This window comes from Bubalus kerabau, chromosome 1, assembly GCF_029407905.1.
Source record: "Bubalus kerabau isolate K-KA32 ecotype Philippines breed swamp buffalo chromosome 1, PCC_UOA_SB_1v2, whole genome shotgun sequence".
Taxonomy (NCBI): Eukaryota; Metazoa; Chordata; class Mammalia; order Artiodactyla; family Bovidae; genus Bubalus; species Bubalus kerabau.
In genome coordinates this window covers 148,402,749-148,419,211 of record NC_073624.1, presented here as the reverse complement: position 1 = coordinate 148,419,211, position 16,463 = coordinate 148,402,749, and the positions used below count along the sequence as shown (strand labels likewise).

Sequence of the window (16,463 nt, the reverse complement as noted above, 5' to 3'; positions counted from 1 at the left end):
TCAAGTTTATATCACTAAGAAAAACATATTAAATTTAAAAAAAAAAACAGGGAGTTTTGAGACACAAACTTTTGGGTCTTTATTCTGGCACATTTCACTCTAATTTACAACCCGGGAAAAGGAATTCCCCTAAGGCTCTAGTTACTGCAATAAGAAGAGTTGGGTGTGAAGAAATTCAGCCACCCTGCGACCATTTCCCAAAACAGCAACCTGAAAATTGACTGTGCAGCACTGTGCAACTCTACTAAATACTCTGCAATGGCCTAAATGGGAGAGAAGCTAAAAACGTGTGGATATATGTATATGTATAACTGATTTACTTTGCTGTATACTTGAAACCAAAACAAGATATAAATATACTATACTCCAATAAAATTTTTTAATTCTGTATTATATATCTGCAAGTTGTTAAGAGAGTAGATCTTAAAATTCTCATCACAAGAAAAAAATTCTAAAAATGTGTGGTGATGAATACTAATCAGGCTTACTATGATCATTTCATAATATATACATATATTGAATCATTATGTTGTACACCTTCAACTAACATTATATGTCAATGATAACTCAAAAAGCTTTAACATAAAAGAGCAAACAAATTAGAAAGAAAACACAAAAATTGAGTAAATATGTGTAAAAAGTATGCACACTTTCAAAAGAGAAAATACAAAAATGAAAATAATATTTTAAAATTATTTTAATCAAGGAAATTCAAGTTAAAATGAGACATTTTGCCTATATTAGAAAATATTTTTTTCAAATCTATGTAGGGAAAATATGTGAAGGAGATGAGAACGCTCATATAACAGTGGTGTAAGAATACATCGGGAGACTTTCTGTAGCAATTTTATAATGACTGACATGCTTATAAAATGGTCACCTTCCAAATACTGTATAGCATCATTGATATGTGGAATCTTAAAAAGAAAAAAAGAGTGAACTCCTAGAAACAGAATAGAATGGTGGTTGCCAGGGGCTGAGGTGATGGGAGAAGTGGGGAAACGTTTGGCAAAGGGTACCAACTTCAAGTTTAAGAAAGTTCTGGGGATCTAACATACAGCATGTTGACTATAGTTAATAATACTGTATTGTATACTCAAAAGATGCTAAGATGGTAAACCTTAAATATTCGTACCACAAAAACAAATAGAAAGAAAGGTAACTTTATGAGGTGATGGAGATGTCAATCAATCCTGTTCTGGTAATCATTTTCAATATATCTGTGAATGAAATCATCACACTGTGCATCTTAAACTTACACAAATTATATGCCAATTGTATCTCAAATCTGGAAATAAATCAATGAATGAATGTTTAAAATTCCTCTGCAGGACCTCCCCTGGTGGTCCAGTGGTTAAGAATCTGCCTTTCAATGCAGGGGATACAGGTTCAATCCCTGGTCGGGGAACTCAGATCCCACGTAACATGGGACCACTGAGCCCATACTAGCCACAACCAGAGAAGCCCCCGTACCCAGCAACACAGAGCCCACACACTGCAGCAAAGATCCAGTGCAGCCACAAGAAAAAAACTGAAATGTATGGTAATGTCCAAAATCAGTAATAATAAAATAAAAACCTTCTAGCTTGTAAGATTGTGTCTCTTCAACCACCACCACCCAAAACTTGCTAATAAATAACTCTTCACAACTACAGAATGCATTTTCTTTTTATAATTCTATATTTGAGCAATTTTATGGAGAAAAAGAATCCCTTTATTTTAATACAATAACTAATATGTCACCTTGGAAAACAGCGTGACAAAGAACAAGAGTTTGGGATCAGACAAACCACACTTAAATTCTGATTGTGTCACACAGTATATGCTTATCTCACTGAATCACAAAGTCCTTACTTATAAATGGGAATAATAGTATTTCTTTCATAGTGTTGTTATGAGAATAAAAGGTAGCCTGCTTAAGCACTCAATAAATATTAGTCTTTATTAGTTGCATCTTCTAAAACTAAAACATTAGTTTTATTAGTTATATCATCTAGTTCATCTTTACAGAGCCTTACAAGAAAAAATGTTAATATAGCTGTAATCACGGTGTATATGTTAAACGCATTTTCCATATACTGATAACCCAAATACTTCTATCATTTTAATGGTTACATTACATTGCCTTGCTAAGAGAGTATCATCATTTATGTAACCATTCTGCAATCACTGGATGTATACAGCATATTTTCAGTGACTCTGCATTAACTACTTTATTATCTGCTTTCCTGTTTCCTATCTTCAAATTCAATGATTCCTCCCTTTGTTTCGATCTCTCCATTATCTAGAACTATATTTTGTATGCATAGATTTTTAAAAATGGCATTCTAACCTGCCACTATTAGGTCAATAATTTATGAAATATTTTATTCAAAATTATTCATTACTGATTGATACCAAACAAGTAGAAAACCATATAAGCAATCAAACTTCTCCAACTAAACACTGGCTTATACATTTTTAAACTGAAACTCTCCATTAAATTCATTCAAGCATTCACACAGTAGTAACACTATTCCGTTTTTGGTTGATCTGGATGAATAAGGTAAAATATCACTCACTGGTTATCAAGAAATAGATATTGTTCTAGATGCTGCAGTGAATACAATAGCAAAAACATCCTTGTCATCCTGGAGCATACACTCTAGTACTGAAGAAGGATGATGAATAAAATATTAAAATGAATAATATGTTAGTGACAAGTGCAAAGCAAAAAAAGCAGGAAAGCGGGGGCAGGGTAGGAAGTGTTAGGGAGGGTTGGTTTGCAGTGTGAGGTGAGTAGCCAGTGAGTCCTCCTTGGATGGGAGACATGTGAGTCAAGATCCGAAGAAAATGAGGGAGTGACCCAGACAGATATCTAGGGGAAGAGCAGTATTAGCAGAGGAAACAGAGAAGGGCAGGGGTCCTGAGCTGGGAGCTTATCTGGTGTGTTTTAGGAACAGCAAGGCCAGTGTAGCTAAAATCGAATGAGACAGGGGAGAATAGCAGATGAAATTAGAGAAGTAACTGTAGCCAGATCAGATAATGAACTTGTAGGTTTTCATGGGTCTTCAGAGTCTACTGAGTAGGATGGGAAAACCACTGAAAAATCTGAGGAAAGGAGTGATGTGATCTGATTTACCTTTGAACAGGGCTGAGAACAGACTGAAGGGGGTATAATACCAGGAAGACCAACAAGAAGGTTACAGCAAGAGATGATGGTGATAGCAGTGGTCTGATTCTACACATTACTTTGCCAACAGAGGTCCATCTAGTCAAAGCTATGGTTTTTCCAGTAGTCATGTATGGATGTGAGAGTTGGACCATAAAGAAAGTTGAGCGCAGAAGAATTGAGGCTTTTGACCTGCAGTGTTGGAGAAGACCCTTCAGAGTCCCGTGGACTGCAAGGAGATCCAACCAGTCAATTCTAAAGGAAATCACTCCTGAATATTCATTGGAAAGACTGATGCTGAAACTGAAGCTCCAATACTTTGATGGCCACCTGATGCAAAGAACTGACTCATTGGAAAAGACCCTGATGCTGGGAACAGTTGAAGGCAAGAGAAGGAAACGACAGAGGATGAAATGATTTGATGGCATCACTGACTCGATGGACATGAGTCTGAGCAAGCTCCAGGAGTTGGTGATGGACAGAGAAGCCTGGCATGCTGCAGTCCATACGGTCACAAAGAGTTGGACATGACTGAGCATCTCAACTGACTGATTCTAGACCTAATTTAAAAGTAAAGCCAAAGGGACTTCCTCAGTGATCCATTGGCTAAGACTCCACACTCCCAACTCAGGAGGCTTAGATTAGGCCCCTGGTTGGAGAACTAGATTTGCACGCCACAACAAGATTCCACATGCCACAACGAAGATCTAAGATCCCAAGTGCCTCAACTAAGACCCAGCACAGCCAAATAAATAATATTAAAAAATAAAAGTAAAGCCAAGAGATCTGCTGAGACTGTGAGTAGAAGTCTCCAAGGTTTCAGGCCTCAACAATTCATGAAAGAAACTGGTGTTCATAGCAAGCAAGGTAGGAAGGGGAAGGTATCAGAAGCTCAGTGTTAGACAGTAGTTTTAGAGATACCTACCCATCTCATAAAGAGTGCGAGTGTCAAATCAGCTGTTGGACAGACAAGTTTGGAATTAGAGAGGTACAGACTGGGGATATAATTGGGGAGTCATCAGTATAGAGATGGTATTTAGAACAAAGAAGTGAATGTAGATGGAAAGAGACGCCCAAACACACTGAACTCTGGGTACCCCACTGTTTAGAGGTTGGGGATACAAAGATGAAGCAACAAGAACTGAGAAGAAGGGAAAACAAACACGTGGAAGCTAAATAAAAGAAGTAGTCGGACTTCCCTGGTGGTCCAGTGGTTAAGAATCTACCTGTCAATGCAGAAGACATAGGTTCAATCCCTGGTCTGGGAAGATGCTGCACAGCAACGGAGCCTGTGAGCCACAACTACTGAGCCCACGCCCTGGAGCCCACGCTCTGCAACAACAGAAGCCACCGCAACGAGAAGCTTATGCACTGCAGCTAGAGAAAGCCCTCATGCGGCAACGAAGACCCAGCCCCAGCGCAGCCAAAAATGAGGAAATAAAAGTACAACTTGGTATATAAGAAAGAAAGAAGTATGTCAAGGAAGAGAGACTACCCAACTGAGCCAGAGGCCAGACTGAATAACTATGCCAAACGCTCAAGATGAAGACTAAGAATTTACTACTGAAGTTAGCAATATATGAATCATTAGTGAAACTGGTAAAACATTGATTCTTAACCTTGAGTTTAAAAAACCTCAAAATACCTGGTTATTTCAAAAACTGCTACACATAGCCTCAGAACAAAATTAACTAAATCCATTTTAATTACACAAGACTGCCAATATTTTGTAACAGACTTCACTTTTTAGAGCAGTGTTAAGTTCACAGTGAAGCTGAGAAGAAGGTACAGAGATTTCCTATTGACCTCCCTGCCCCCAACATGTATGGCCTCCTCCAGAAAGTCAAGGGGCGCGTAAAATTTATTAAGGAAATGAATGGCAACACAGAGGTGTTACAAAGTTCACCTTTGTAGGACGGTGAGCCTCTAAAGCCCAAGTTTTCAACGTGGCTCTCTAGAGCCCTAGAACTAGTCCTACAGCACCTCTTGTGCTACCACAGCAGGGAGGGAAGAAGGCATCTGTAGTGGATCGGGCTCAGGGTTCTTCTGACCTGTTTCACCACAGTACCTCTATCAAGTTTTACATATTGTATTTCAGAAGGGTTTTACAATTCAAAAACATAAAGTTATTGAAAATCACTGCCCTGAAGCAGTGCTTCTCAAAGCGCAGTAGCCAAACCAGTAGCAGCAGTAGCACCTGGTTAAAAAGGTCCCAACCCAGACCTACTCACTCAGAGTCTGGGGGTGAGCACTGTATTTTAACAAGTTCTCCAGGTGATTCTGATACATGCTGAAACTTGAGAACCAGTGCCTCCAAAATTTCAGATATTTTGCTTAAGTACTGATAGCTGTTTGCTTTCCTCTAAGCACTGCCATCCTCAGTAGAAATCAAAATAGAAATTTTGCAAGTATCAGTATTTCAGGACATTAGAATAATATTTCTTATACAGTTATACTTGGATTAAGACTTTATCCAAGGATTATTATTAAGAATGCTAAAGTCTTTAATAAAAAATATTAAATAATTTTAGCTATTAGGTGACCACATAGACAGTTGTATAAAGACATCCCAAAGCACACTGAAAAGTCATATTGTAATATTAAGAATGAGGAATTCTTAACATCAATTTTTAACTAGTTTCAATCAAAGATTAAAATTTATCTGACATGCAACATACCTCTTTCATATACTGATTATATAGAGCTTCAGATGATTCTAGATAAGCTTGTGCAGTTTCAATTTCTTCTCTTTCAGACCACAAGATACCCAGGTTATTCTGAAAAATAAAAAGAGAAAAAAATGACAATATAAATCATCCAATAAAGTAGTTTTCATAGTTTCAAAGTCAATGCTTACCTAAATAGTACTAGTGTCTGATTAACAATGAATTAATTATTCATAATACTATTGTCCTTATGTCACAGGAGGAAGGAAGAAGAAGAGGAAGAGAAGTCGCTTAGTCGTGTCTGACTCTTTGTGAGTCCACGGACTGTAGCCTACCAGGCTCCTCTGTCCATGGGATTTCCCAGGCAAGAGTACTGGAGTGGGTTGCCATTTCCTTCTCCAGGGGATCTTCCTGACCCAGGGATCGAACCCAGGTCTCCTGCACTGCAGACAGATGCTTTACCATCTGAGCTGCCGGGGAAGAACAGGAGGCAGTCACTAAATTGGGTTCCCCAATGATTCCTGCCTTCTGGTGTTCGTGCCCTTGTACAATCTCTTCCCTTTAAGTCTGGGCTAGATTTAGTGACTTGCTTCTAACAAACAGAACACGGCAACAGTGATGGATGGTCCCTTCCAACATCAAGTTACAAAACACTGTGGTTCCATTTTGGGTGCTCCCTCTTGCTGTTCTCGCTGAGGCAAGTCAAATGCCATATTTTGAACCACATTAGGGTGTCAAGGAACTAAGGGAAGTCAACAGTCAGGGCCTGAGACCAACAGCCTGTATGAATCCTGCCAAGAACCACACAAGTGAGCTCGGATTCTCTAGGTGAACCTTCCAGTGCAGCCCCAGCAGGCCAATAATCTGATGACAGACCTTGAGCTAGGGGCAAGCCAGCCTGGATGCCTGTTATTTCAGTAACTAAGTTTCAAGCTGCTGACTTTGGGGGTACAATGTTACATTTTAAAAACTAAGTCAGTTTTCCCCCTGCTACACAACTCTTTTATCATAGGGCAAATCAGGCCTGTGCTGAAGACTAGCTCCTGCTTAGACGATGGGATTAGTCAGCGGCCAGACCCTCAGGACAGTCTTTCAGGCACAGGGATTCTTCTGAGGCTGGGCTTCTACCATCTCTTTTGCTTACTCCCCCAGAGAAGGGAACAGGAGAAGGAAACAATGTTTTTAAAGCAAATTCTTAACCTTGGCCCAAGAACCCACAAGTTACCCAGGAAGAGAATTCAGAGTCTATGAATGTGGAATGTGGATGGTGAAACATTACAAAGTCATTTTCACTATATCCTCTTAAAATTTAGCATTTTTTTTTCAGGTATGAAGGCAGGAAACAAAATGTAACAGTGTTACAGTACCTGGGGTTTTGTGGTCTATAGAAGTGAAAAAAAATCTTTGTATTATAGCTCACAGATATCTCAAACTATCATTAATATTCAATAATACTTTAAAATTATATTTTAAAATAGATGTTATTTAATGGACTCATAAGGAACCTTATATATCACTATATCATACATTTGTTTTAAAAAATATTTGGATAACTTCAATATTACTGGTTTCTTTTGCAACCCTCTACATTTTATTTTATACATTTAAAATCATTATTCTGTTTCATGAAATACAGGCTTCAGTAGACTGCAAAAGGGGCATGTGGCAGACACAAAAAAATGTTTCAAAATCCTACAGTTTAAAGGTAATATGATCGCTGCCCTGGAACATAGACCTCTGGTCCTATGGCCTTACATAGTATACCTATTCTAGTTTGGGGGGTTTTTTTTAAGTGACTTGACCAGTTCTCAGTGTCTAGAGCTGCAGGTAGGTTATGGTGATAAATTACTGAGATTGGGCAATTCTATCCTCTGTATTTCTTTGCAGTACCCTGGGGAAGCTTAAAGACTCAGTACTAATTTAATGATTATTCTGCCCATCCAGCCTCAAGAGAATATAATCTCCCTTAAAACTCATTTCTTGAATTTAGAAATGAATCCACAAGTCACCTTTTCTCACTCCCTGGGTCAATTCACTTTTCGTCTGAGACACTCCATTTGGCCATGACACCAGTAAACCCAAACCCAGCAGACTGTACCTAACTAGAGAAGTACCTACTACCAGGAACCAGTTAGCCACATTTACTCTATTTAGATGGGATGGTGATGCATTTAGGCTGCTAGATCCAGGGTAAGCTCTGCCACAGAAAGCACCAACTCTGGTGTGTAAATCTGAAACCAAGTAGAGACCTAGAGTGTGTCTAGAAATGACACAGGTTTTTCTTCTGAACCATAACTTACTGAGGTCCTGAAGTTAAGGACCATGCAAGGGATCTAAAACTGACCTGACTTTTCAAAATACTGTTAATGTTTTGCTTCAGTGTTTCCTCCACTGAGGTAATCTTTTTTTTGATGTGCTAATTATTTTTACAATATAAATCCCATAATATATCAGAAAGTACTGTATCATTCACAGAGCATCACCATGTTCCTGCCCTTGGGATAACAGAATAGGTAAGGGAAAAAACTGAATCAAAAACAGCTAAAAAAGTACTACTAGTGAATTCTACCAAACACGTAAGGAAAAAATAATCCCAAGTCTACACAAATTCATCCAGAAAAACAAAGAGGAAAGAATAGTCCTCTATACCAAAGACATAACAAGAAACTACAGACTGATATCCTTCATGAACAAAGATACAAAAAATACTAACAAAATTTTAGCAAATTCCGTCCAACAGTACATAAAAAGGGTAATATCGGACCCAACTTTGGCTTGACAAAACCTCCAAGTGGAGTTTATCACAGGAAAGAAAGATTGGCTTAACATTAGAAAAATCAATCAATGTAATTCACCATATTAACAGACAAAAGAAAAAAAAATAAAAAAGATTATCTCTGATGCAGCAATGAAATGATGATGATCAGTGAAAGAAGTCAGACAAAAGAAGAGCATACACCATATAAGGCCATTATGGAATTCTAGAAAATGTGGGGGAGGAGGGCAAGAAGGGAAAGAGAATATAGGAGTGAGTGAGGGGTTACAAATGCACCTGCACAAAGAAACTTTTAGTGGTGATGGATGTGATCGTTACCGTGATTGCCGTGACTGTTTCATGGGAATACAGAGATGTCGAAATTCATCAAATTGCATACTTAGACACGTGCTGTTTACTGTATGTCCGCTGTACCTCAGTAAAACTGAGGTCCTCCTTAAACATATATGTCCGGGCAGTGGGGAGAACAACCTACTAATTTTGTCAAGTTAAATTTTGCTCAGCATGATAATGCAAGTGTGTATTTCTGAACAAACAAATCATTTCTAAAGGCTGCATACTGCTCTTCTATGTGGATGTACCAGTACTTATTTAACTACAGAGCTACTCACTAATGTTTATTTTATTCTTTTCTTTTTTAAATTAACAACGATATGACAAACATCCATGTTAACAGATCTTTGCATTCCTGTCTCAATGTTATTTTACAATACTGACGGGAAATTTTTAAGTCAAAGTCTTGACTCAGATACCTACTGATCTCCAGAAAGTTCTATGGATTTATATTTCCACCAATAATTATGCTAATGGACAGTATCCATCTCCTCATAGTTTCTCCAAAAATGAATGCAATCAATATCTTTAATAATCTCTGCCAATGTGATACAATTATTCTATACCATCCTTTCCGTCTGCTTTATTATCAGTAAGGTCAAATCTCTCATCAAAGCAAATATTAAATGTAATAAAAGGCCCCTGTAATAAACAGATCAGCTGAGCAGTAGACTTCAGAAACAGACTAGCATAAGCTGAATCTAAATAATCTTGCCGCTGAGGAACACGGTATATCACTCCTTTTAAGATTATCAGTTCTATTATCCCACCCTTTGTAAATGCAATTTCTAAAAATAACACTTTTAACAAATTATTGCTTATAGACAGAATACTATTGATATTATATATTTACCATATAGCCTCCTGGTTTGGTTTTGTTAACCTCCTGTTTCATCAAACAGTTCTAAGACTTTTATAGTTGATGACTTTAGGTATACATAAATCACATTAAAAAAATGATTTTTATTTTAAAAGATCGATACTATTTTTTGCTTTCTATATTACTGCAATGGCCAGAACTTCTAATCAAGATTTCGTTCCTGGTTTTAGTAAAAATATCTATAATAATTCACCATTCAGAAAAAGCTGGCTGTTCAAAATGCTGTAAATCATTGAATGTAAGATGTTAAAATTTTTAAGACACAATTATTTTATGTATCAACAAGAAAACACTGCCAAGTAAATTTTGACATAAAATCAATCAACTGTAAAATGGATCCTGATTTCAGAGATATTAATGTATTTAAGAACATGCACATTAAAAGTCACAAAAGTACAGTAAATACTGGAGACCTATATTACATTAAAGAAGGTTTCTATTTTTGAGATAGGGAAGGAATTTTTAAAATGTTCATTAAGATCTTAGGAGGAGAAGGCAATGGCACCCCACTCCAGTACTCTTGCCTGGAAAATCCCATGGACAGACAAGCCTGGGAGGCTGCAGTCCATGGGGTCGCTGGGAGTTGGACACGACTGAGCGCCTTCACTTCACTTTGCACTTTCACGCACTGGAGAAGGAAATGGCAACCCACTCCAGTGTTCTTGCCTGGAGAATCCCAGGGATGGGGGAGCCTGGTGGGCTGCCGTCTATGGGGTCGCACAGAGTAAGACATGACTGAAGCGACTTAGCAGCAAGATCTTAGGAAGCCAAATGGTTGAAGAAAATTTCAAATAATTGAGATTTTGTTTGAATTCAACATCTTATGGATTTCATTAGATCACATCCACTCAACAAACAAATGATTTAGAATGGTCTTTTATGTGCCAGGGACTGAGATTACAAATAATGAGCAAAAAAGAGATATAGTTCCTGTTATTATGTAGCTTTTAATTTAATTGGACCATGATAACAGAATATGTCCTATACAATGTCCTTTTTAACTCTGAGACCTACTAAGATCAACTGAGGTAAATGTTCCCTGAATCACATATACTAGGAACTGGAACTACTGAACATAAGGGTTTGTGAGCTAACTTAAGCAAAGTACGTGACACAAAAGTTCATACATATTTGCATTCTGAACTGTTATGTTCCCAACGAGAATGTCAGATTTATTTCTTAATAAACCAAGCACCAGAGAAATACGGAACAGTTGAGTATTAACGAAATCAAACGTATTAGGAGGAAGTCGGTTCAGAATACAACGATCCAAAGAAAGTTACTAAAACTATGAAGTGAATCTTGAAATCGGTTTTGAAGAGTGGGCAGGAATTCCCTGGGAAGCAAACGAATGACTATGGCAAGACAGACATCTTATTTCAAATTAAGAATGCACTCTGATTATTCTTTACAATTTCCTTGAGATCTGAAATTAATAAACAAATTACTTCGGGTTTTTCTTAATAGAATGAACTGGATTTGGAAAGGTGGAGGGTTGGAAAGAGCATTTACAATGTAGGAGGGTCTTGGGTAACCGATGCGTTGACTACGACTAAGTGAAGCAATGCGATGAAGGAGTAAGCGAAGAGGATGGAGAGGGAGTTTGGAAGCCGCTTACCACAGAGGTTTGAAAACGTGGGGACAAATTGTGCCTTATTACGTTTGCCTTTGGTCTTGGCAAGAGTTGAGGCCCCTCTCCACCCATTGGCCTCCGGCCAACAGCAGCGGGCCCGCATCTTTCTCACCTGCGCCTGGATGTAGAGGGAGACGCAGTCGTGCGACAGTCGGTACTTGCGCAGTAGCCGCAGGCATTTTACCAGATGCTCCTCCCCCGCCGACAACTCCTCGGTGTCAATGTGGTTCACCCCGAGATGGAACTCAATAACCGCTCGCCTCACGGCTCCCTGGGCGACGGGCCCCTCGGCCTCCACCAATTCAGCCGGCAGCCCCAAGGCGTGTTCCCCCGCGCCCAAGCTATCATCGGCCTGCGGTCGCTCATCCTCGTCCTCAGGAGCGGGTCCCAATAGCGCCTTAACCTCTTCCAGCAGCGCCCGGGCGCTGTATTTCGACTTGTACGGTTCCTTCTCCGGGTTTTTATGCAGTTCCACCCGTGATAAGGCCAGTGCAGTCTGGAATTTCTCACGAATCTCGTCCCACGGAGAATCCGCCATAGCGGCCTGGTCAGCCTCGGTTTCAATTGGGACTCCCGCCTTCCTTCTCTTTTGCGACGCTTCACTTACGGCCTCTACAGCCCTGCGCCTGCGCATTGCGGAACGCTAGCCAATGACGTACTGCCGGGGAACCGCAGTATGCTTTGCAGTGACCAATGGGAAGGCGTTGTCGTCACCACAGCAACCGTTGTCATGGAAAGGAAGCTGTCCGAAGGCATTACCATTTCCTGCCCAGTCCCGCCCTCTGCGGCGGGGAGTCTCTCTTGCTTACCTGGTGATATCGATTGACTAACAGATCACAAGGAAATGTTGTTTACAAACATAGCTGGGTAACTACTCTCGTTAATTGCTATAAGCTGAAAGGCAGAAACGTTTTGACATTTGACAGTATATAACCCAGCCCATCAGTGGATAAAAATGTAACAAGGATCCGTGTATTGTTATTAATGTATAGCCTCTATGAACGTAAAAAGCAGAGTGATTGACAAATATTTTCATTTCAACCCTGAAATACAGGTTATAGGTCTATGTACAACTTCTCAATACAGGAGTGAAGTCCCAGAGCTGTCACAAGACAACTCAAGCAACGCCTTTCCGATTACATAACCTTCAAAATTACCAAGTAAAATAGGAGGGGCGGGAGCCTGGCCCCAGAAAGTTTTATCAATTCAGTTCAGTCGCTCAGTCTTGTCCGACTCTTTACAACCCCATGGACCGCAGCATGCTAGGCCTCCCTGTCCATCACCAACTCCCGAAGTTTACCCAAACTCATGTCCAGTGTGCTTGTGCTTCTTCCAGCCCAGCGTTTCTCATGATGTACTCTGCATATAAGTTAAATAAACAGGGTGACAATATACAGCCTTGACGTACTCCTTTTCCTATTTGGAACCAGTCTGTTTTTCCATGTCCAGTTCTAACTGTTGCTTCCTGACCTGCATATAGGTTTCTCAAGAGGCAGGTCAGGTGGTCTGTTATTCCCATCTCTTTCAGAATTTTCCACAGTTTATTGTGATCCACACAGTCAAAGGTTTTGGCATAGTCAAAGCCTTATAAACGCTGCATAGTTAGGTCCACACTAGTTCTGAGTTCATCTTCTATGGCTCTCTACATTCTCTCTACTCCAGCCAAGAAGTTTCCTTTTCCTTGAACACATCAGACAGTCTCCTGTGTCAAAGCCTCTGTATTTGCTGCTCGTCTATCCTTCCACTAATTCTTCATGGCTCAATACCTCACCTTCAGATCTTTACTCAAATGATGACTTTTCAGGAAAGTCTTTCCTGACCACCATGTTTAAAAATAGCAACCTTGCCTCATTGGCTAACAGTCCTTATCACCTTTGTTTCCATAACAACTTGTATTACTATGTGTGCATGTGCTCAGTTGTGTCCAACTCTTTGCAACCCCATGGACTGTAGCCCACCAGGCTCCTCTATTCATGAAATTTTCCAGGCAAGAGTACTGGAGTGGGTTGCCATTTCCTACTCCAAGGGATCTTCCCAACCCAGGGATTGAATTGCGTCTGTTGAGTCTCCTGCATTGTCAGGTGGATTCTTTACTGATGGGCCACCTGGATAGTTTAATGTCTTTCCCTGTATTAGGGCAGAAAGTTTTTTAATTGCTGAATTCCCAGATCCTAGAACAGTGCCTGGAAGATTAACAGACATTTAAAATATTTATCAAATGAACAAATTAGTCATTTGAAGTGTTGTGGAAAATGCACTGGTAGGAAGCTAATGTGGCAGCAAGAGTACCTGTTAAAGTAATTCAAAAGATGATGGTCTGAACTACTAGAGATGAGAAGTAGACCAAAGTAAGAGCTTTATAAAAGGTGGACTGGAGGTGGCTAGTGCTTAGTTTTACATTTAAGGATGAGAGAAGAAAGGAGAATGAATGCAGGAAATCAGCTTGGTGTATAGTGGTGTCACTCACTGAGATGCAAAACAACATTTTGGTGTGGGTGGGAAGGAGACTGTGAAGAGGAAACTTGGGTTCCAATTTGAAATAATGATATACAGGAGTCAGCTAAACATCCAGGAGTGGTTGTTCCAGTTGGGAGATGAATATTACAGTCTGTATCTCCAGAGAGCCATCTGGCCTGGCTACCAAGTTTTGGAAGTGAGCAGCCCATGCAACAGAAATCTTGGAAGTTTGTAAGATTTCCCCAGGACAGAGTTTAGGAAAGACTCCTGAGAAGCACCAGCACTTATAAAAGATAGAATCTGTACAGATAATATTATCACTCATGTTTTGCTTGAGAAAGGTAAAGCTTAAAAATTTGAAGCTTATCAATTTGAAGCACAGCTGAGATTCAAACTTTGTGTCTATGAGCTTCCAGAATCAGTGCTCCTTTGTGTATCTCAAAGTGCTGAATATACCCAGGTCTTATAAAACTTTCTCAGGAGGCAGGTCAGGTGGTCTGGTATTAACATCTCTTGAAGAATTTTCTACAGTTTATTGTGATCCACACAGTCAAAGGCTTTGGCATAGTCAATAAAGCAGAAATAGATGTTTTCTGGAACTCTCTTGCTTTTTCGATGATCCAGTGGATGCTGTCAATTTGATCTCTGCTTCCTCTGCCTTTTCTAAATCCAGCTTGAACATCTGGCAGTTCACAGTTCACGTATTGTTGAAGCCTGGCTTGGAGAATTTTGAGCATTATTTTACTAGCGTGTGAGGTGAGTACAATTGTGCGGTAGTTTGAGCATTCTTTGGCATTGCCTTTCCTTGGGATTGGAATGAAAACTGACCTTTTCCAGTCCTGTGGCCACTGCTGAGTTTTCCAAATTTGCTAGCATATTGAGTGCAGCACTTTCACAGCATCATCTTTTAGGATTTGAAATAGCTCAACTGAATTCCATCACCTCTAGCTTTGTTCGTAGTGATGCTTCCTAAGGCCCACTTGACTTCACATTCCAGGATGTCTGGCTCTAGGTGAGTGATCATACCATTGTGATTATCTGGGTCATGAAGAAATCTCTATGCAGGTCAGGAAGCAACAGTTAGAACTGGACATGGAACAACAGACTGGCTCCAAATAGGGAAAGGAGTACGTCAAGGCTGTGTATTGTCACCCTGCTTATTTAACTTATATGCAGAGTACATCATGAGAAATGCTGGACTGGATGAAGCACAAGCTGGAATCAAGATTGCCAGGAGAAATATCAATAACGTCAGATATGCAGATGACACCACCCTTATGGCAGAAAGTGAAGAGAAACTAAAAACCCTCATGATGAAAGTGAAAGAGGAGAGTGAAAAAGTTGGCTTAAAGCTCAACATTCAGAAAACTAAGATCACGGCATCTGGTCCCATCACTTCATGGGAAATAGATGGGGAAACATTAGAAACAGTGTCAGACTTTATTTTTTGGGGCTCCAAAATCACTGCAGATGGTGACTAAAGCCATGAAATTAAAAGACGCTTACTCCTTGAAAGGAAAGTTATGACCAACCTAGATAGCATATTGAAAAGCAGAAACATTACTTTGCCAACAAAGGTCCATCTAGTCAAGGCTATAGTTTTTTCAGTAGTCATGTATGGATGTGAGAGTTGGACTATAAAGAAAGCTGAGCACCGAATTGATGCCTTTGAACTGTGGTGTTGGAGAAGACTCTTGAGAGTCCCTTAGACTGCAAGGAGATCCAACCAGTCCATCCTAAAGGATATCAGTCTTGAGTGTTCATTGGAAGGACTGATGCTAAAGCTGAAACTCCAGTACTTTGGTCACCTCATGTGAAGAGTTGACTCATTGGAAAAGACCCTGATGCTGGGAGGGATTGGGGGCAGGAGAAGGGGACAATAGAGCATAAGATGGCTGGATGGCATCGCCAACTCGATGGACATGAGTTTGAGTAGACTCTGGGAGTTGCTGATGGACAGGGAGACCTGGTGTGCTGCAATTCATGGGGTCGCAAAGAGTCAGACACGACTGAGCGACTGAACTGAAGTGACTGACAGTGAGTTTGGATAGTCTGTGTGAGATGGGATGGTTTTGAAGGACAAGATATGATTTAACAGGACTATTTAGAAAACAAACTGAAGGGAAAAAGCGGGAAGACTCGTAAGGAAACTACTGTAATCACCATAGTAGGTGCTCAGTATACATTTGTCTCTAGGAAAGTGATTTGCACAAGGTTAATTTGGTATCTCATTACTATGAGCCAGATAACATTCTATGTATTAAAATCACCTAATCCTCAGAACAACTCCGTGAGATATTATTCCCATTATGCAGATTAGAAATTGAAGTCTAGAGAGATTAATAATTTACCAAAGGTCACATACAGTAATGCAGTTTTGCTCAAGAGCCCATACTTTTGATCATTATGCAATACTATCTTGCAATAGGAGCTCATCAAACCACCATGACACTTGGTGCGAACCTCTAAGGACCTTGCAAGAAGCATGCACAGATGAAAACAAAAGGATTTTGATAAATCCTTAGATAGACATACCTGAGAAACACAAAGACATGGGACTAGGAAAC

The 16,463-nt window shown here is 39.8% G+C and overlaps 1 protein-coding gene across 1 annotated transcript in view; it reads right to left on the bottom strand.

Moving 5' to 3' along the window:
- KIFBP (kinesin family binding protein) overlaps positions 1-12,723 on the bottom strand; it is a 37,700-nt gene extending 24,977 nt beyond the window's left edge. Inside the window, exons 1-2 of the mRNA XM_055591474.1 lie at positions 11,552-12,723; positions 5,830-5,928 (exon numbers count right to left, since the gene is read on the bottom strand). Of these exons, the coding sequence (XP_055447449.1) occupies positions 5,830-5,928; positions 11,552-12,073 (621 nt within the window). The 5' untranslated portion in view covers positions 12,074-12,723. The remainder of the gene's footprint in view (positions 1-5,829; positions 5,929-11,551) is intronic.
- Positions 12,724-16,463: the final 3,740 nt, after the last annotated feature.